Source organism: Rhyacophila brunnea, unplaced genomic scaffold (genome assembly GCF_057557595.1).
Source record: "Rhyacophila brunnea isolate RB1 unplaced genomic scaffold, BYU_Rbru_1.0 scaffold_2, whole genome shotgun sequence".
Lineage (NCBI taxonomy): Eukaryota > Metazoa > Arthropoda > Insecta > Trichoptera > Rhyacophilidae > Rhyacophila > Rhyacophila brunnea.
Window position 1 is genome coordinate 23,586,401 of NW_028232859.1, and position 20,566 is coordinate 23,606,966.

Consider the following 20,566-nt stretch of genomic DNA (forward strand, 5'->3'; position numbering starts at 1 on the left):
TTAAACTACATGATAAAACCTGTCGTGAGACAGCTCAAAGGGTAAGTGTAAAATAATCAATTATTTAGTAACCGGGTGTTTTACGGAAATCGATATTTTGATCTATATAAAATTTTTCGACATTCAGTAGGTATATAGTATTATATTGAGTAGAGAATTAGTTTAAATTTCGATCATAACAATATTATTATCTATTGTTGTACATAAATACCATCCTGTTTTCTCAATATAAAAAAATACCATAATACACTTTTATGGAGGTGTAGGCTTGATAAATGTTATTATTATTAATTTATAACTAAGTATATAAAATTTGGATTTGGACGTGTTGCGCATTACCTCTACTGCAGAGAGATTAATCTCAGGTTGTTAGAAAGAGAAATGCAAGAAAAGCCAACACAGAACGCATAAACGCAACCGAGAGCCGAGATGCAACACTTGCATCCCGAACGAACTCATTCGACATTTTCCGGAACCGTTCGTAACGAGGCATTCGCCGAATATCCGACAACAGAAATTCCGAAACCAGTTTGGAGACGTACTTCACGGTTGTGGTCGCGTCGCGTGTTGAAAATACAAATGGCGGTTTGTTTATGTCATTAAAACAACTTCAAACGTCAAAAATACGTATTTTGTGCCTTCGAAAACATCAATTTATGATTGATAACAATTACAATCTGTGTTATTTGTCATCTTGACAACATAAACAGACGTTAAAGTGATTTTGAGTGAAAAATAAACGCTACTTTGCCGCGAACTAAGTGTTGGATGTTGATTCATAATAATATGCCATCTTACATTCAATGGCTATGAAGTGGACCAAAATGTTACTGTAGCGGCTTGTTTTCATCGGTAATGGTTAAAATAAAGCCATTTCTAAACTTCTCGGTAGTTTTATAATAATAATAATGTGACATTTCGATAACCTAAAAGCGGACATGTTTTTGACAAGTGCCGCACTCCACGTGTACTTTATTGGTCTATTTATGTTTGTGTTGTAAGTCATTGAGACTTTTTGAAATATTTAAATTGAAAATGCGTGTGCAGGGCTGGATTGTGTCGCTGTTAATGACAGCAGGCCTCTTCGGGTGCTGTGCAGGGAGTTTGAATCTTTACCTCAATCAATTTGAGGTTCGACGACTTTTAGGTGAGTTGCTATCTATAATAGGTACCTAGTATAATACACACACTTCATAATACATATTCGTACTACTTATTATGATTTTTTCAAATTATTATTATTTGCATATTAAATGTATCTATTTACCTTACTTACCCATTTAACTGTAACATGTCGTGGGATAGTATTGCAATCGACTTTTGTATTTTACAATAGAGGAAACGACCAAGGATATTTAAATCGTCATTAGGTATGTACAATTCTTGCATAAAAGATTATAGGTACACACACAAATTGACAGCATGATTAAACGGCAACTCAACTCGCCCATTAAATCTTGAAAAGACAATAACAACGAAGCAGTTGGTGCAACAACCCGTTTAAACTCTATGAGTGACAGAAATCCTTATAATACATATTATTTTATAAGGTTATCAACTCTATCTCTGTGTGTGCCCTGTACACGGTTTAATTCACCAGTAAAGTTATAAAATTATAAATTAATATACTAATAAGTAGGTAGGTACTTACGTATCAATTGAATTGGAGTTTACGCGGTAGAACTCAGATTATCTTGGTGTCTTTCTGAGCGGTTCATAGCTTGAAACCCTGTCAACATAAAAAATATTGTTGGTACTGTTCGGTTATACCGGAGGCAGCGGAAAACGCATTTTGAAAATAGCCGATAAACTGGATTATTTGTTAGTTTGGGTTAGTTTAGGTTCGGTTAGATTGGGTTAGGTTAGGTTAGGTTAGGTTTGGTTAGGTTAACCTAACAAATAATCCAGTTTATCGGCTATTTTCAAAATGCGTTTTCCGCTGCCTCCGGTATAACCGAACAGTACCATATTGTTTTAAAACATAATACAAATCCTACACCTAAATTAATAATCAATTAATTGTTTTAATCAAATGGATCTGACATTGATTATACCATAATTCATGTTAGGTAGGTATTTTTAAGTATACAGAAAAAATGGATGATGCTTTTATTAAAATACTTTTTGTCGAATTATGTTAAGTAATCTCTCATTATTTACACAGTATATAATAAAGAGGAAAATAAATCCTCTTATCGTGTTATCATAATATCTATATTAATTAGCTTCTTACGTCGCTATTTAATTTTGAATAGGTACCTACTCACAAAATATATAGGTATCATATTCGCTAAAGACAGATTTCCTCTCCAACCGCTTGCAAATAAACTCACTCAATAAAATTATTTAATACTTAAATCTGATGTACCCAGAGCCATTGGGTAATCATTTTCGCGCCAAGCTGTCGACAGATTTCTGATAATTTTATCATTTATGTAAGTAGGTACAGTATTTTATAGCAGTTCCGTGGTTTTAAATTTTATTTAGAGTAATTTCCCCGTTCATAGATTATTATTATAAAATAATACACTATGAATATGTGAGCCCGTATAAATTAAAAACATTAATTTGTCAATTTGAGTTAATACATTCATCGCATTGCAACGAAACTTTGTTCTGTCAGGCTAGACTCATATCCCAGGTATGACTGAACACTGTGGAGAGATTCTAGAAATCTGACGTTTGAATAGATTGTCAAATAATGAATCTATTGTTAGATGTTACACTAAGAACTTACAATGAACATTTACCTGTCCTTTAAATTTTTAGTCAACATTCGGACACACTCCAAGAATTGTGTAGGTACGTGGTTAAATTATTCAGTTTAGGTAGGTACTTAAATGGTGTGTTATCGCTAATTATGTCTACAATAAAATATTGTATTATATGAGTCGTATAGTATCAAAAGTAGATCTGTGCGTTATTCATCATTTCGAGAAAATGACGAAAAACGTTTTGTTGGGTTATATGGCATGAAATATGTTTCTACATTTAGAAATTCAATTCAAATTCAACAGTTCTACTTTTGTTACCAAAGTATTGAACAGTTCTAATTCTGATACCAAGCCCTATTTTTTTCCATCACAATTTTATACCACACAGATATGATTTTGATTCGAATATTATATTTGCTAGTCAGTTATGGTCAGAAGAATAATTTGGCATAGTTACTTAGTTAAATTTTGATATATTTGCGACAGTTCTACTTTTGATACTATACGACTCATATAAAAAATTGCACTTATGTAATACAGGGACCTCTGTAACCTCATAATAAGTAAATAGTAAATACATTCTTGCTGGTGGAAATGAAAGTAGGTGTAGATTGGTTAGTACCTTACTACCTATGATTATGAAAAGTAATGGAGCCAGTACATCTATGGAGCCAGTAGTTTATTCTGCGAGCTTGGAGCAAACTAGAGATGGTAGCGTTCTCGTACGTGGTCGAATCCAGTGATTGGGTCAAAATTACACATAATTTTATCAATGATGTGCGTTTGAATTCACCGATATCTCCACATATGGATTACCGTGATGTGATCAGTTTTGTATATTTTCGAAAGATGCATGGCCGTAGGTATCCGACAGGCCGGGGCACTGATTTGCGAGGTACAATTATTGTAGTGCTAGTTATTGATTTTCGAATGCAATGCGGTAACATGTACCTAAATGAAAAATTTCGTTAGTTTATTTAGTTAAAATCAATTAGGTGTAATACCATTTATTTATATGAAACAATCATCATTTTCTACACACGGTTTACCATTTATGACGAAAACCTCGTGTCGAAAAATGTTAAAATGTTCAGGAGGATGAAAAAACAGTTTTACTCAAAATTTTCTTTAAGAACATGATCAAAGTAATTTTAGAAGATGATTAATTAATCAAGTGGGGCATTTTGTACAGTTTGGATTTGGTTTGTGGCTTATAGATTTGGCAGTATTTAACTTAGAAAATGAGTTACGAGTTTTTGTTATTACAATGTAAGATATTGAGTTACGAGGTTTCAATGTTTATATTAAATATAGTTATATTTTATTATATTTGAAAAGAAAATACATTTTGGACATTTGATTTATTTAATAATCTTTAAAAAGGAGAAGGAAAAAATAATGAAACAATAAAATAATAATTCAAATTTTAAAAACTTATATTAGGTAAGATTGTTTAAGATACGAGTATTACAACTTATAAAAAATAGAATTGTGATATACGAGTTTGTGATTTTTGTCAATATCTCAGTAACTATAAATAAATACCACATACGAGTTAGACACCTTAATAGCTTATCAAATTGGCTATAAAATAAGTAAAAAACCCAATATCGTAAAATTTGAGTTACGAGTTTTACGAGTTACGAGTTATCACGACGATATTGCACTCGAAGTATAAGCAATAACTAGCACTAGGTACAATCGAAATGTATTGTTACGTGTCACAGCCCCACTGTAAGTGGGCCTTGGTATACGAAAATCTTATAAGTAGGTATATCTTATAATCTAATATCTTATATTATATACCATATGACAATAGTATATTGTCATATGGTTGTACCTAAGTGTTGTACAATATACCAACCTACTTAATATTTTCCAGATCCAGATTTCGTATTTAGATCTGTCAGCATAATCCCGCTGTTTTTTTTTCTTAGAAACAAACTGCAGTGTGTTCATGTAGTGATGTATCATGTTCCTGACCCGATATGGAGAGAACCACTAACACACCTTGGCATTTTATATTACTTATTTCTCATGGGCCGAAGTGTCCAGGGTTTGCGTGCCTCTGGGACATTTATTCTTACAAACACGCTATGCTTTAAGTTAGAGGTTTAGTTACCCTGAGGTTGGCTAGATTTATAGCGAGGATCTCTACGGGGGACCAGCCCTAATGCGCTTGATCTTACGCCTTCAGGTTTCACGTGAGTTTCGTCAAGTTAGATTGCCCGATGGTTTGTAGTTAACTACTCACTTATGTTCTACTCGAAGATTGCCACAACTGCCAAAGCTACTAAGTATTTATAGCAGAAACGGTACAGTGGAAAATGTATTTTTATATGATCATACTTTGTGATTAAACTATCACAGGGACGCGTCAATTTCCATCAATATCCTATAAGACTCCTGCTATTTATAGTCCAAATTCTACGGTCGAATTAGATATTGTGTATTAAATGATACTAAGGATAAAATGGCAAACCGACCGGGACTTCAAGTAGTTTTTTTAAACCGGGCAATTTTGCTTAAACCGGAAAGTATGACAAGTCTACACATGCCAGAATAAGTGTAAACTATTATTAAAGACACATATAAAATTGTCGTGATTGTGTTTAGGTAGATACTGATTAGGTACTTACTAAATCTCCATTTATCACTCACTATTTGATAGTAATAATATGATCACCATGGAACTCAGAAAAAATGGGAACTGAAATACCTAACGGGTAAGGAGAAGCAGGGAACCGATCTCGAGTAACGAAGAATACGGGATAACTTTAAACACGTCTCAAGAATACGTCATACGTCGAATACTGACAGCCGCTCTCGGTTTATGCATTGACGCTCATTTAATATTGTTGTATTACACACACTATTGCACGTATATAATGCGTGGTTCATTTTCGTAGGACACTCAACACGTTCAAAACCCTGCGTCAAAATTTACTGTATTGGTATATAGCCTATCGGACTTATATTTATTATCTGTTCTGTGATGATCAGTGATCACACTGCAGTTGTGTTGTGTCAGGCGTGTGCACTTGTTTCTCAATTTTAAATAAATTGCACTCGTGACACTTCCACTGACAACACAAGGGTATCTATCTATCGGGTTCAATATCCGATCATACGTTTATCACAGCCTACTTATGTTGATTTCGTTAGCGGAATTTATTCGTGGATAAATAATTGGATCAGTGTCTGGATGTTTATGCTTTCTTCTATTTATTTTCCCTGCTCCCGAATGATTCATAATAACATTAATAACATAAACAAGCGCGTGCGATTAATTGAATTTATCGGTTCGCAAATAGTAAATTATGTTTTGCAAACCACAGCCAATGTAAGCAAACATTTTAATGCTTTTTGTTTTTATTGAGTTGATTACTAAATGTAAATATTATATATTAATATATTATATTAAATAGAATGCAACAAGTTTAACTTGAGGCCCGGGGACGACGTTCGTGTTGTTATCGAAGTATTGCCGGGACTAGACGATATTATTCCCCACTTCCTTGATAAAAAAAAACAGTAATAATATGATATACCTATTTACAATTATTACATACGGCATGTTTTCCCATCGATTTGGGGTATTTTTAGTTATAAGTATGGCAACATTGATAATACATTTATTTACATACAATGATGTCAAATGAATAAACTCTTTTTGTCGTTTTCCTTCTTCGCATTACGACTTATAATCTTTTTACCATCACAACTCCGGTTTCGTCCGCTTCAGAGGTACTTTTTCAACTAAGAGAATATACAATAAAACAGATATTATTTTATAATAAAGAAATTCAAAAAAATTCATAGATACATTTAAGTAACCTATCAAACAATATTATGAGTATATTATGACACTCACATTCCTATTAATTGAATTGATACGGACTCGGTAGAAATTTAATATACCTACTTAATTATACTTAATAGTTTTCATACTCAAAAATTGTGGATAATTAAAAAAATGCATTATGACTAACTTATATTGACATACTAATCGAAACCCATTAATTTTTAATTTATCAATCATATTTATTCAAGCGCATTTGCAAATAATTGTAATGCCATAATACATACTGATTATGTCATTAAATTCTTAGTATTTTCCCTTTGAAATACGTGTTTTTATTTCTCTTTATCTTATTCATAACACTATTATAACATCATCGCATACAGTGATAATAGACACGAGCTTTCATTTTTCAACTTTAATAAAAAGAGATATGAATATCATAATATTCCTAATATTATTACCGTCTTATAATACTATTCATATTCGGTCGGATTTGATCCACTGTATGATGAAAGCTTTCACAAGCTTCCGTTGTCATTTATTTTTACTGAACTTATTTATGTAGGTACGTACTTATGTACGCGCGTTAGAAGTTATACTTCTTTGGCGTAACAAAACAAAAACAAAACTTGTGATATACTAGATTCTTTGACTAGCTCTTAATTATCTTGTTAAATTACACACAATTACAAGAAAAAGGACCGCTTATTAGAACGCCGTTGGTTTATTTCTATACACTTTAACTTACTAAATTATATAATGGTTTCTCGTTGTTTTTATTTTGAAAGTACCAACTGTAACTATGACGTTTAATCGTTTGTTTACGTAAGTATTTGAAAATGGCCGACAATAATATATTCGCTGCCTAGGCAACGGAACAATTCCAAACTATAATATTATTATACTGTATAATCGTCACGATTGCAGTATCATTCTGTGGCGTAAAGGTAGTGCGTTCTGCTGATAACCGAACAATCGGTGGTTCGAATCCAATCGAGTGCGTTTTTTTTCGTGTGAAAAAATAAATTATGTGTTACATGTCACACGCCAAAAATACACTTAAATCTGATTTCCCAAACGCGCCAAAAGAAGTATAACTTCAAAAATAATTCTTCTGCTTTTTTACTTTCATACGAGGAGATTTAAGACACAGTTGCTTTTACCGATCTCTTCATTCGTCCTATCCCTCTCATAGGGATGGTAGGCGTTCAGTGATTGTTGGCGGAATATGATGGAACAGGCTTTAACATTACCTATACATACATAATGCAGGAGTGAAATTCATTAGTATTATTGCACTCACCCACATTGCTGGGTACACATGATTTTGAATAATATGACTTACTTTGTTGGCGAACGAAATGTATTTTCAATCGTACGAATTAGTTATTCAGCTGGCGTGGCGATTTTGGCTCAGCGCCAGGATAATTCGGCTACTAACTGCCAGCTACTCTGGTTTACTCCTGGATTGTCATTTAAGACTGCTTTCGATCATTCATAGATAACAAATTACTCCGCAATACGTTATTTATATTACTTACTACCAGGAATATCAGTCGTCCCAAATATATATTTCAAAACGTAATTGGTAGATATATACCTATCAATTTTTCAGATGCATTTGCACAATGAGAACGACATGTTCTAGCTAGAATCTAGATTGTAGGTATTGTATAAAAACAAATTATAACGTTTTCAGAGATTATAAATACAGATTAGTTAATAATATAAGATGGATTAAATTTGTTGGTCATATCGCTATCATTAATGTATTAAGGGGGCGGGAACACAACGGTTACAATCACAGAACAGATCAATAAGATAAAAATGCAAAGTCGGGAGCTTATGACAGTTATGACTTTATGACGGTCAGGGCATAATATGTTAGAAATACAAGGCCTTAAATATTAGCAATATTGAATGCGCATTTCGGTTTCGTGACATACTAATGCATACAGACGGAAGTACTGAAATTAAATGTTGTTATTACCACGATTCCCATTATTTGTGTGATTCCTGGTTACAATTGGTTACAAAGGTAAAGTTGTACACTGTACAGTATACATCAATTTTTGACTTTTATAATTTTACCATTACGTTCACTTGAATACTAAATAATTTAAAAAGTTGAGATTAGAATTTGCTATAAGTAGGTATGTATGAATTCATTATATTTAAAAGTTAATTACATATTAATTTTCTTAAAAGTACTCTCCTACGAAGTTGATATTTTCAAAATGGAAGACTACACCTTTTTTACAAACGTCAATATTAGGTACTCTTTGTTTACCTTTTTTTTAAGTTGGTACGTAGGCACCTACTTATAATTTTGATCTTTGTGGGTAGGTACCTAATAAACAAAGATATTTAAGAAAACACTCTTCTATACGATAAACCTTTTCCGTGCTAGGAATAAATTTTGCCTCAAAAGAAACACTGTTTGGTTATATAATAGGAAATTAGATGTTGATAAATGTGCATAGAGTTGCAGTCCGCGTTGTTCCCTGTCGACCTCATCTGGTGCAAGAGTGCAACCCTTGTGCAGTGTGCATATAAACGAGCCAAACACCATTCCAGGCCTGCATTCTCGATATTTAACCACTCTGGGAAGCATTGCAGTGTCAATCATAACTTACTTAGTTAATTAAATGGTATATATCCCAGTTGTAAAATGAAACCTAATGAATGACATTTGTACTGTACACAACCACCAACGAGGTCGTACTTCCACTTTCATATAAGGTAGATATTATATAACAGTTTTTACTGTTTGTATCGTCTTTCTCATATTAATTGCCTATCGTTTGCTACCAGTCGCTATTACTGGGAACAGCCATTATACATAGTGGAATCCGTGAACCACGTTGTACATAAAAACGATCGTAAATACCTAATATCGTCACTGTTCTGGCAGAAGACACTAATTCGAAAAATGAGATATTGAGTTAGTTATACCAAAATGTTCCTTATTTCAAACTACCGTCTGGAAACCTTCTTAATAAATAAACAGTCTTTATTTTAAAGTCATCCTTTTTACGATTACTTAATAAACTCACATGATAGACCATTTCAAACATTTTAACAATTTCAAAGTCAAATTACTCAAAACTAGTATTCTCCAGTTAGTGTGTTCTGCCAGAACAGAGACGATATGTTAATTTTACCTTGCAGGTAAGTAGGAAAAATTACTGTGTGCTCTTGTAATAATTCATGAATGGTATCACAATAAGACCAGTCATGATCAAAATCTTGTTTCAGGATATTGTATTGAAACTAACTAACCTAGCTGTCTTAGATGTAAGGAGACACATAAAAACAAATCTCCATTACCTATAGTCCTAGAAGATCGAATGCAGTCAAAGTAATGTCGATAGTTTCTATTTATGATTATTACCTAGGGACTTTTTCAAGAGTGGTAATCCGTGGTTAGTTTTAGTCACTTGGCATTCACCTCATATGACAATACTAATTGTTTTACTGCACGCGTTTCGTTCACTTGATGAGCAAGGCACGTGTCGTAAATCAATAGTTTTTATTTGTTCAATCTACCAAGCGATAAATACATTTTATAATTTCGAGTATTTTTCTTCTTATCGTGCCATCCCTTAACGGAGGTCGGCCACTGCCAGGGCGATCTTTGCTTTATCGTCTGCTACCCGGAACAGTTCGTGGAGATGCACTCGTACTATTCACGTAAGTTATAAATGCGGCGTCGTCCTCTGCTAAGTTGCCGTTGATCTTTCCTTGGGTGACAAGTTATGCAATGCTGTACTTTTAGCCTGTCATAATGTGGCCGAGTTATTGTAGTTTTCTGGTTTTGATACGACGCAGAATTTCTCGGTTGTTTCCCACGTGGAACGTCAACATTTGTCACTGGTCAGTTCAAGGAATTTTGAGGGTGAATCTCGAAAGCCTCAATTCTTCTTAACATATTCTCTATTTTATTTTGATTATACCTTTTTTTTAAAGTAAATTGATTCAATATACACTTGCATTTTACATTCGGTTAATTTTATAAATGCCCGATTGCCGGATAGTCTCCTGATTGCCCAAACGACCGATTCACTCCTGGTTGGTGGGTTTCATGTGGTGTTTCCAACATAAAATGAATGTTTATTTCCATTCGCCCGTAGGAGGCCGATTTTATCGTCCTTTAAATTTTTATATCCTTAAAAACCGCTGTCATATGCCAAGCTGTATTCTTAAATCGTAAAATGCGTGTTTTTAATGTTTTGAATGTCTCCATACAACTGAGATGAATAGCAAAAAGGTTACCAATCCACTGTGTTGTAATACCATGCTCGTATTTTTTCTAAATAATATAAATATATTATAATAAAAAGAAACCATTTTGTTATAATAAATATTGCTTATTTTTCTGCTGATACATATTAGATACATATCACTTTACTTATATATTTTTAAAATTTTAAACTTTTTAACTACTGACGGTATGTTATGAATATTCTAACATATTTTCATATAATATCTATCAGGAATTTATATATTTCGGTAGGTTTGCACAAACGTTTTCTAATGAAAATATGCTGATTCGCTATTGCTAAGTTCGACGGATATACTTGGTAACGAAACTACAGGATCAAGAGAAGTGCACGGAGCTATGGGAAGCCTTCATTTAGCATTTGATCGAACCCGGTTTATGATGACATTGTATTCAAAACATCAGTAGGTACATTCTAGAAGTTCATAGTAATAAGTATTTTATGCTAGGTACAAACTGCTTCTGTTGTAAATCAAATTAATTCGATTTCTATAATAGGTACTAAATATAAACGACCGCAGAAAATGTATAAGAATTACCTAAATCCTCTTGAATAAAACTCATATTATTGATATGAATCAAGTCTCAATTTGTTTTACTATCTAAAAAGCCAAAGTTCGTTTATGTTACTTGAAAAATAATTTGAATGTTGTAGCTTTTCTAAGCAACACGCAGTGCAGTGCTTGTTCGAGCGCCTTCTGCTTTTTTGTATTTCACACAGGCACCGGTAATTTATTATCGAACCGGCAACACAAACAGCATACAAAGCATCTATCTACCTACCATTTTATAAACAGTGTGGTCGTAAAGAAATTACATATAAATATAACCGTGACTTCCGAATCGATGGATATACGATAGTTAGATAGTACGATAGACATTAACAGCTAGTCGTGTATTATAACAAAAACGACGGTTAACAACATCGCAATAATTATTGTGTTTATTATATCTGTGGTCTTCAAGTAAAACCGTCGATTTTTAGGTAAAATAACGTACCTAATATTATATTATCTGTTAATATTTAAGCTTGTTAATAATCGATATAAAATACTACTTACTGCCACAAAGAACCATTTATACGTTGAGCATACATTACTAAATAAAACAATTATTATAATATAATAATTGGGAATAGTGATTTAAAATGTAGGCATATGTATCAAATACAAATATTATAAGGTCACTCGCTTGTATTTTTAGTGCTCTCCTGAGAAGTTGCGTGGTTTTAACAGAAAAAAAAACTTATTCAACGTGTACCTAACAACACAATTATTACTATATACATAAACTAACAATGTGGATCCATATTCATTACATATTTATATCCACTCTTAAGATGTAGCATGTGGACGTCACAGGGTGACAGGATGAATCACCGACGCTTTCCAGTCTTGCATGTTCCTTGCATGTATTAATTAACAGTTTAATATGTAAGTTCAGATCACTATTCATATGGTAACTTTTTAATATAGTTTCATTTACATACTATCGTTAAGTTACGAAGGGCGAAGCACATGGCGCTGCAAATCGACGCAAAATGGAGTAAAGCAAGAACCACCTTAGTTCCCGTCAATTTGTTGCAAATTGCAGCGCCGTGTGGTTTAGTCCTAAGCGATGATTTTATTTGGTAGCAATAAGCATTGATATAGGTACTGGTATACGCCATCAGTGGGTCTATTCTATACTTATCGAACACTAAATTGATAAATAGTATCAAACTTAGGGTAGGTTTGTATCAAAATATTAGCACTTATTGTAACAATTACACGAAGCAGGTTTTTATTGTTGCAATAAGTGTGATATTTTAACAGCAGCAAGATAGGTGCTGTTAAAATATAGCACTTATTGCAACAATAAAAACCAACTTCGTGTAATTGTTACAATAAGTGCTAATATTTTGATACAAACCTACCCTAAGTTTGATAATATTTATCACTTTATCATATTAGCGGTCGATAAGCATAGAATAGACCCACTGGTACAAAAACGCACGTGGAAAACGAACCAGGGGAAATAAGTAGATAGATACCTACATGGGGGTAGGTTGTGTTTGGTAGAAAACCATGTAGTCAATAGTGCAACGATTTGGTAGGTAATATGTACTTATATATTTGTATAATATAACCTATGTATAATATAGTAATATAACCCACTGTTATTGGGTTGGAATGAATTGCACTTTCCAGCGTTTTGAGAAGTGAGACTAGTAACAGGGAAATTCATTGCAACAATATCTTAATATTAATTGAGTAAATCAATGTTCAGCGAGTGGCGTAGGGCCATTATTTTCTGATCGCACTGCAGCGAAGATATACCTGTAGCCATCCTTAAATCAAGATTTATGTACAGTCAATAGGGGTCAAAATGGTCTGCCTTGTGTTATTGTGACAAACTTATCATTTTTAATAATCTTAACAAGGGGCTTAACGAAAAAACGACCTTACATGCATATACAACTGCCATAGCCAGGTTCCACCCTTTGATATTCATGATTTTTTATTGTTATGTTGTATTATTATAAACATGTGTGTAATTTTTTTATGTGGTGGTGTGTCTTGTACGTATTTACAATGTTGAAGGTATGTGTATTGGGAGGCTGTACTATCTATGCCTGAAACACAATCACACTCCAATCGTCGGGTTTTAGGAATCTTCGAAGGCGTTTGCAGCTGGATTGATTTTGGGCGTTGATTGACTGCTCGTTGAATGGTATTTATTCTATTTACATTCTGAAGAAATCCGCTGGCGGCTTGTCTTTATAATAATTGAACAAGTCAAAACTTTTTCTCGCGGTCCTATTTTTTATGGACGCCCAATTTGTTTCGGGAAACTGCCGTCATACTCCGCCATATAACACGATGTTGTACCGTCAATCTTCATCCCAAACTTTTGCATGGGCAAGACACTAAAACCTTTCGGGACCAAATTGCTGAAGATAATAATATTATGCATTATTTAAGTATGTAATTCTAGTTAGTACGTTAGTCAACTAATTAATTAAAACGCTCACACGTAGGTAAACGATAATTATATTTGAAAATAAATTTTCATTTCTGGTTTTAATGTCGAGGACCTTTTCTGTGTGATCGTTTAGATTTTTAGAATGCTTAGAATTTTGATAATAATGATTATCCGCGACTCGCCTGCGAATATTATTTTAAGTTTGACTAATTATTCTCAAAGGTCAGTGAAAATTGTGATTTTTTAGTTTCAAAGTTTTATTTTTTGTATTACCTATATGTTTTCCATAATATCTGGAAAACTAAATCTTTATTTTGTACTAAAGATTCAATTTTAATATTTTTACGACCTCATTCATTCATTCTCCATTGGTGAATGTGAAAAAAGACTCAGATGGAATATGTACCTACTACAAAGTTTAAATCAATTCGGAGTAACATTCCTCATTAAGTCCGTAATAACTCAAATGCACATCATATCGGAAATATTACAAACACTCAATGATGACGCCCCCCTACCTGTTATTTTGATGGGTAAATCAGTTAGGCAAAGAAAATTTAAAAAATGAAATTCCACCTTAATTTTTGCGCTTATAAAGTAGTATTTCTCTCTCATGTAATATTAAAATTTTGCCACATCGGAGGTTTCAACAACTCAACGACGATACATATAAGTTATTATGTTATTCTTTCATGTTATTAATTATTCTGTACGTATACTAGTAGATAATAATACATTTTATACCTGTTAGTATCCATACGAAGTCATGTGATTTCCTATATGTCTCAATGATGACCCCAAATAATTTACCAGAAATATGTCTTATAATAATTTATAAATAATCCGTTTGAAGTCTACTCATTTGCATATAAAATAATCTCACCTTCTATGACGAGTGAATGTTTTAATCTGAGCTTATGGCCCAAAATGAGATGTCAATCTTGTTTAAATGCTAACGAAACTTCGGATTACGGTTTTTATAAATCAAATGTGATTTCTTCCTTACCATCGAAAGACGGCGGCCATCTGTAAGCCGCGTTTTGACAGCCAAACAAAGGTTTGAAAGCGCTGTCTCGAAAATATTGTTTTCTGATTCTATTTACCGGCCGACACTCTTGATTGACATATCTGAAATGGTGATCTCGAAAAGTACACCGCGTATGTTTGGGTTGAATATAACCGTGTACCTGTTAATTGAATTTTTCCTTAGAATCAATCACCTCTGGTCTGCCTAGTGTGTTGCTGAGGACATGTAACAATGAATCATTTCAATTATTATTTTTATTGTGACATTGAAACGCTTCGCCACTACATTATCAAAAAGTAATAGCTTATATCGTTTATAGGAGGATCCTCTTAAAACCCTGTTTCATCTCCTTGTATAAGTACAGGTATATTATGCTAATTATAATATTGATTCTACTCTCAATGCGAAGTGTAGTGCTACACGGTATCCTGTGTGTTTTGGTATTTATTCCTCCTATCAAGCGCAGAAAACTTGCACACAACAGCCATGTTTTCCGTAATGAGAAGTATGTTTTACTCCAACTCATAATGCAAGGAAAGGTCGAGGGCAGCAGACGCGTGGGTAGAATGAGATCCACTTCGCTACGAAACCTCTTTGTGGTTGAATGTTTACTAATGTGTTGGGGATCTGTTACGACGAGCCTAGGATAGAAAGGTATATTTCTAGTAGGTCGCCAACCGTCGACAGAAGACGGTAACAAACAGGGAACTCCGAAATAATGGGAACTGAAATACATAACGGGTAAGGTGATAGCAGGTAACCGACTCGAGTAAGGAAGAATCCGGGTTAAACTTACACACGTGTCAAGAATACGTTTTACGTCGAATACTGAAAACTGCTCTCGGTTTATGCATTCACGCTCATTTAATGTTGGTGTATTACACACACTTTTGCACGTGCATAATGCGTGCTTCTTTTTCGTACGACACTCACACATTAAAAACCCTGCATCAAGATGCGGCGTATTGAATATAGCCTATCGGTATTATATTTATTATCTGTTCTGTGGTAACAAAGGTAGAAGAATAGGTAGGTAATTATATTTTTAAATCCAAAAATAAATCTACGGTCTCTTTATATCAGTACCTACGTCATATTATTTAATGGCTACCTTAATACCTAATTAAAATATACATAGTTTAATAAGTTCTTTGGAAAATGACAAAGATTTTTTTTAAAATAATTCATAATTGAGTTTAAAGCTTAATTTAGCGCATGTTACTGCATGTCAATGCTTAAAAAATAGCCTTATCGAAATAATGAATATAACCACAAAATCTGAATATGCCGGAAAGCGAAATGCGGGTCGCAAAAACTGATCAATTCGGAAATGTCACCTTTAATTTTTTTCTACCTTACGTACTTAGGGCCAGGGGGTATATCATATCTACGTACGTTGTAAATGAGAGAGTTGAGTATTCTTTTAAAAACCTGACGTAGTTCTAAACCTGTTTAACATTTGAAAAGGTTCCTACAGCTAACCTAAAAGAAAAATTAATTAAATTAAATTTATTGTACCTACGCGGTATGATTGCATTATAATTTATTTTGAATGAAAATCCCGTTTTTATAATACAAGCTCACATGCGTGTTCCATAAATTGTGGGTCCCTCTGCCTTTTTATCTTTCGTTATAATTAGTGGCCGGAGATTTCTTTAATTGGGGTTTCATTTACAGCTTTTGAGGCGTTTTTACACCAAAAACAAGATAAGAATTATATAAACCGCTTTGTAAATGAATCATTCTTGTTTTTATATAATATTATCTACTGGCATTTAGTTGGTTGTTTTTGATTAATAAATATATTAAATTAATTACAATATATTCATTTAAGCTTTTCTTTGTAGTTTTTCTCTTCTTAGTTTCCACTACTAATATGAATAGCTTTTGCTTAAGACGGTACTTCAGTGAAACGGCAAATAATTTCCAACTATAGGTGCGACGAAATTTCGGACTGGCTGGCAATCGGAGAGCGAAAGTCGAGCGAGCTGTGAACACATCAATTTGTTTTGTGATGGCGACGGGGAAATTAATTCTTAAATCGTGTGAAGATGACTAAAAAACGTTACCCATTTACTTGAAAAAGAAAACATGTCAATGATTATATTATTATTAGTAGTAATAGAACAATAAACATAACATTAAATGGACGCATGTTGACCTTTTATGACAAATTATGTTTTGTTCTGCACGCGTCATTTGTCGCGTCGCGTAGTCACGATCGTTTTAGACCGTGCCCCAGCTGAAGTATAGCCTTAATTAGATACTATTTATATCAGATTTTAACAGTCTACTTCCACCCTTCGCCACTGTTGTAAGATACCAATATACATATGTATGTGCACTTGCAGACGAGTTAGCAAACTATAACAAATGTGCCGGAAACACTCAAACGCAAATGTGCAGTAATGACTTTTATTAGGTACAATCTAATATGTAGTTAATTTTTCAATTATTTATCTGATACGAAACAACGAAGTTTCAATCGGTGAACCCAGATACTTATCATAGTATCTATACTCACTAAACGAAACTAACTTAACTCTATAAAATTGTAGCCTTATCATTTTTCTCTTCATTCATTCATCTTTTTGGCAGCCTAGCTACCTCGATATATTACTACTGTCGCCGTTATACAAGTTTAAGTTTAAACTTTAAACCCACAGACAAGTTTCTATTAAATTAACTAAATAAACATAATAAATTACCGGACATCCACCATGTTCCAACGCTTGCGATTCTTTTAGCTTCTTATTAGTGTCGGATTCAGTGAGAAATGCACCAACGTTCTACTGTGTTATTCCGTACATGGCTATTGAACATCTCCTACCTCTGTGCAAACGAGGAAGTCTATCAGCGGAGTACGTGAGAGAACCTTGCCGCCTCAGGTAAACTAATGTTCACACTGCGACTAATTACTATACCGTCTTGAATTAAAAGGAAATCCCTGTAATTGCAACGTAAGGAGACTTAACCATACACCCCCTGTGGCGACTGAAGGTGAATGTTAAATCTCTGCGACGTTGGTGGTTTAATTAATTTACGAAGGAGATGGTTATTTAGGTATTTATAATACTGCTAGATGGAGACATTGTAACTAGATAGGCACTTAATAATATGTAGTATGAAGACTGGGAAGGTACGTTCTATTCTCTTTCGTTAATATCGACTTAAATTTAATTTGGGTTAACCCTATCTCAAGCAAAGTGTAAAGCTTCATGAATATAATATAAGTTCCATATTTTACTACGGTTAATTATTAAATATTATATAGGTATCTTTAGACTTATTGATTTTCTTATATGCCTTAAAATTTATGAATTTGTAAGTTATATTGGAAGATTCGTTATTTAAAACCGATATTAAACCAGTGACTTAGACCATCCGAAGACTTGTAAGCTATTGTGACAATACTGAAACCCGATTGGATATAATAAAATAAATCACTAATAATAATAGAGATTTTATTTAATAATGACGATTAGGCCATACAATGTTTGAAATACATAACCTCCAGGTTGTCCTCAAATATTACCAATATTGAATGCTCATTTCGTTTAACTTTAATGCATTTTATGATACAGGCGTAACTATTAAAAAATAACATTCTTTAACACTTGTTTAAGCAGGTTTATCCCAGGGAACTCAGAAATAATGGGAACTGAAATACCAAACGGGTAAGGCGATAGCAGGTAACCGTCTCGAGTAAGGAAGAATCCGTGTTAAACTTACACGCGTGTCAAGAATACGTTGTACGTCTAATACTGAAAACTGCTCTCGGTTTATGCATTTACGCTCATTTAATGTTGGTGTATTACACACACTATTGCGTAGTGCGTAATGCGTGCTTCATTTTCGTAGGACACTCACACATTCAAAAACCCTGCTTCAACGTGCGGCGTATTGAATATAGCCGATCGGTATTCTATTATCTGTTCTGTGGTTTATCCCATATTTCTTCACACTCGATAATTGTACTTTCTTACTACCACACTCAGAAGGTGGGAACGCACTTCCCATTATTGTTTCTCTAATGTGGTTTATTTGGGGATTTTTAACATGATGTTTCTATTATAGGTACCTACGCAAAAAAACGCGAAGATGCGCTTCAGGAAAGTGCATTATGAAATGCACTTTTATATAAATATTTAGTGACTTGAAATCTGATTAATTGAAAATTCGATTGTTATTTGTGTGTAATCCTGATGGGAAATATCGTTACAGCTACTGGGTAGGGAATCGGTATTGAGTCGCCGATCTACATAGTCAAATTATTTGAGTCTTATGTCGCGCAGTGTTGCGTGGAAACGCTTCCTGTCGTTTGTTCGAAACGCCTCGTTGGCCGCGATCTGCAAATCAAATAGTCTTTTCGAATCATTTTAAAGTGAGCACCACCCCATTCTATCATCGATACGATTTGTGGGAACTCGTCCCTCGAATCGTTCGCACTGTTTGTTGATGATACTAAACACAATGTTTTTTGGAGTCGATAAATAACGCATAATTTCAACATAGATGCATATCACTTCCGGTTGAATTATGTTAGTTATAATGGGGTAATAAATATTGTTTTAAATTGCCGTACACTTTTCACAATGCTCGGTACAACTGATATAACGTAACTTGTTGCGCGTGGAAATGGTTTATACGCATCATTTAAAATGTATTTTTATAACTATCTTGTTTCAACTGTTAGGTGGTCACATTTATATTTTATTAAATTCACATTTTTTTACAATTGTATGTTTATCTTTGACTTAAAAAAATCTTTTTAATGTTTTCAGATAGGTACCTACATATTTATTAATTAATACTGTTGAAACTGTAAATTATAAAAAAATGTCTCAAATTGCAAGATTCGTATTTTTCCGTTAGGTGCCTCTGCTGGTATTCTGCTTGTATAAGCTTCGCCCTTAAAATATCGTGGAAAGGTTTGATAAGACAACGTATAAATAAGGTACAACAGATAACGAAGAAGCACCTAGAGCTAGTTATTAGCTTTATTAGTTTATTACACACCATAAAGCGCGGAAAATCGGGTACCTACGTGGTGAATGACTACCTCCTGTCTAAGCCGTATTATTATGATGGCTGAATAATTTAAGCTTAAGGACACCAATTCACAGCATAATCTCGTTTTTCTTCTCGGCGGCTTTAAAATTATAAAAGGTGGTGACCGCTGTTATGATCGCCATACTTTGAGACGAAAACCTATGAAAAATTAACTTCAATCGAAAATTACATAAGAGCTTTTCCGATTATCATAATACTATTATATTAATATTGAATACAAGTATTGATAATTAATGGTAGTGTCTATATAAATGTCATAAAAATAAGTTTATATAAGTATAGATATATTTTTTTAAGAGTGTAACATTCTTTTAAATTCTCTGAACACTTCAGAAACATACCTTTTTATGTGAAGTTTAAAACGCATTGGCCGGAATACGGTGGATGCGGGGTTGAGTCCCGCCCAGCACCATGTTTTCTAATTATATGTGTATACTAAGTGTGTGGATAATGTGTAATATTTGAATAATTAATAGTACCTATGTATTATATTGTTTATTTCGGTTTAATGCTATCAAGAGGTTCTGTACGTCATTTTAAATGAGTATTCAAAAATTTGATGAGAGTAAAATTTTCATGATGTTGAATTTGGTAAAGTTTTATTAACGAGCTTCAATCGTAAACATGCGGAGAGTTGTATGCAATTGCGTAGAGGCCGTTTCACCTAAAAATTTAGGTTATTCATACACAATATTGTTTAA

At 33.4% G+C, this 20,566-nt stretch overlaps 1 protein-coding gene across 1 annotated transcript in view; it reads left to right on the forward strand.

Moving 5' to 3' along the window:
• Positions 1–527: 527 nt before the first annotated feature.
• Positions 528–20,566, forward strand: part of LOC147072080 (inactive tyrosine-protein kinase Dnt-like) — a 226,918-nt gene continuing 206,879 nt past the window's right edge. The window contains exon 1 of the mRNA XM_085947030.1: positions 528–1,147. Within this exon, the coding sequence (XP_085803156.1) occupies positions 1,036–1,147 (112 nt within the window). The 5' untranslated portion in view covers positions 528–1,035. The remainder of the gene's footprint in view (positions 1,148–20,566) is intronic.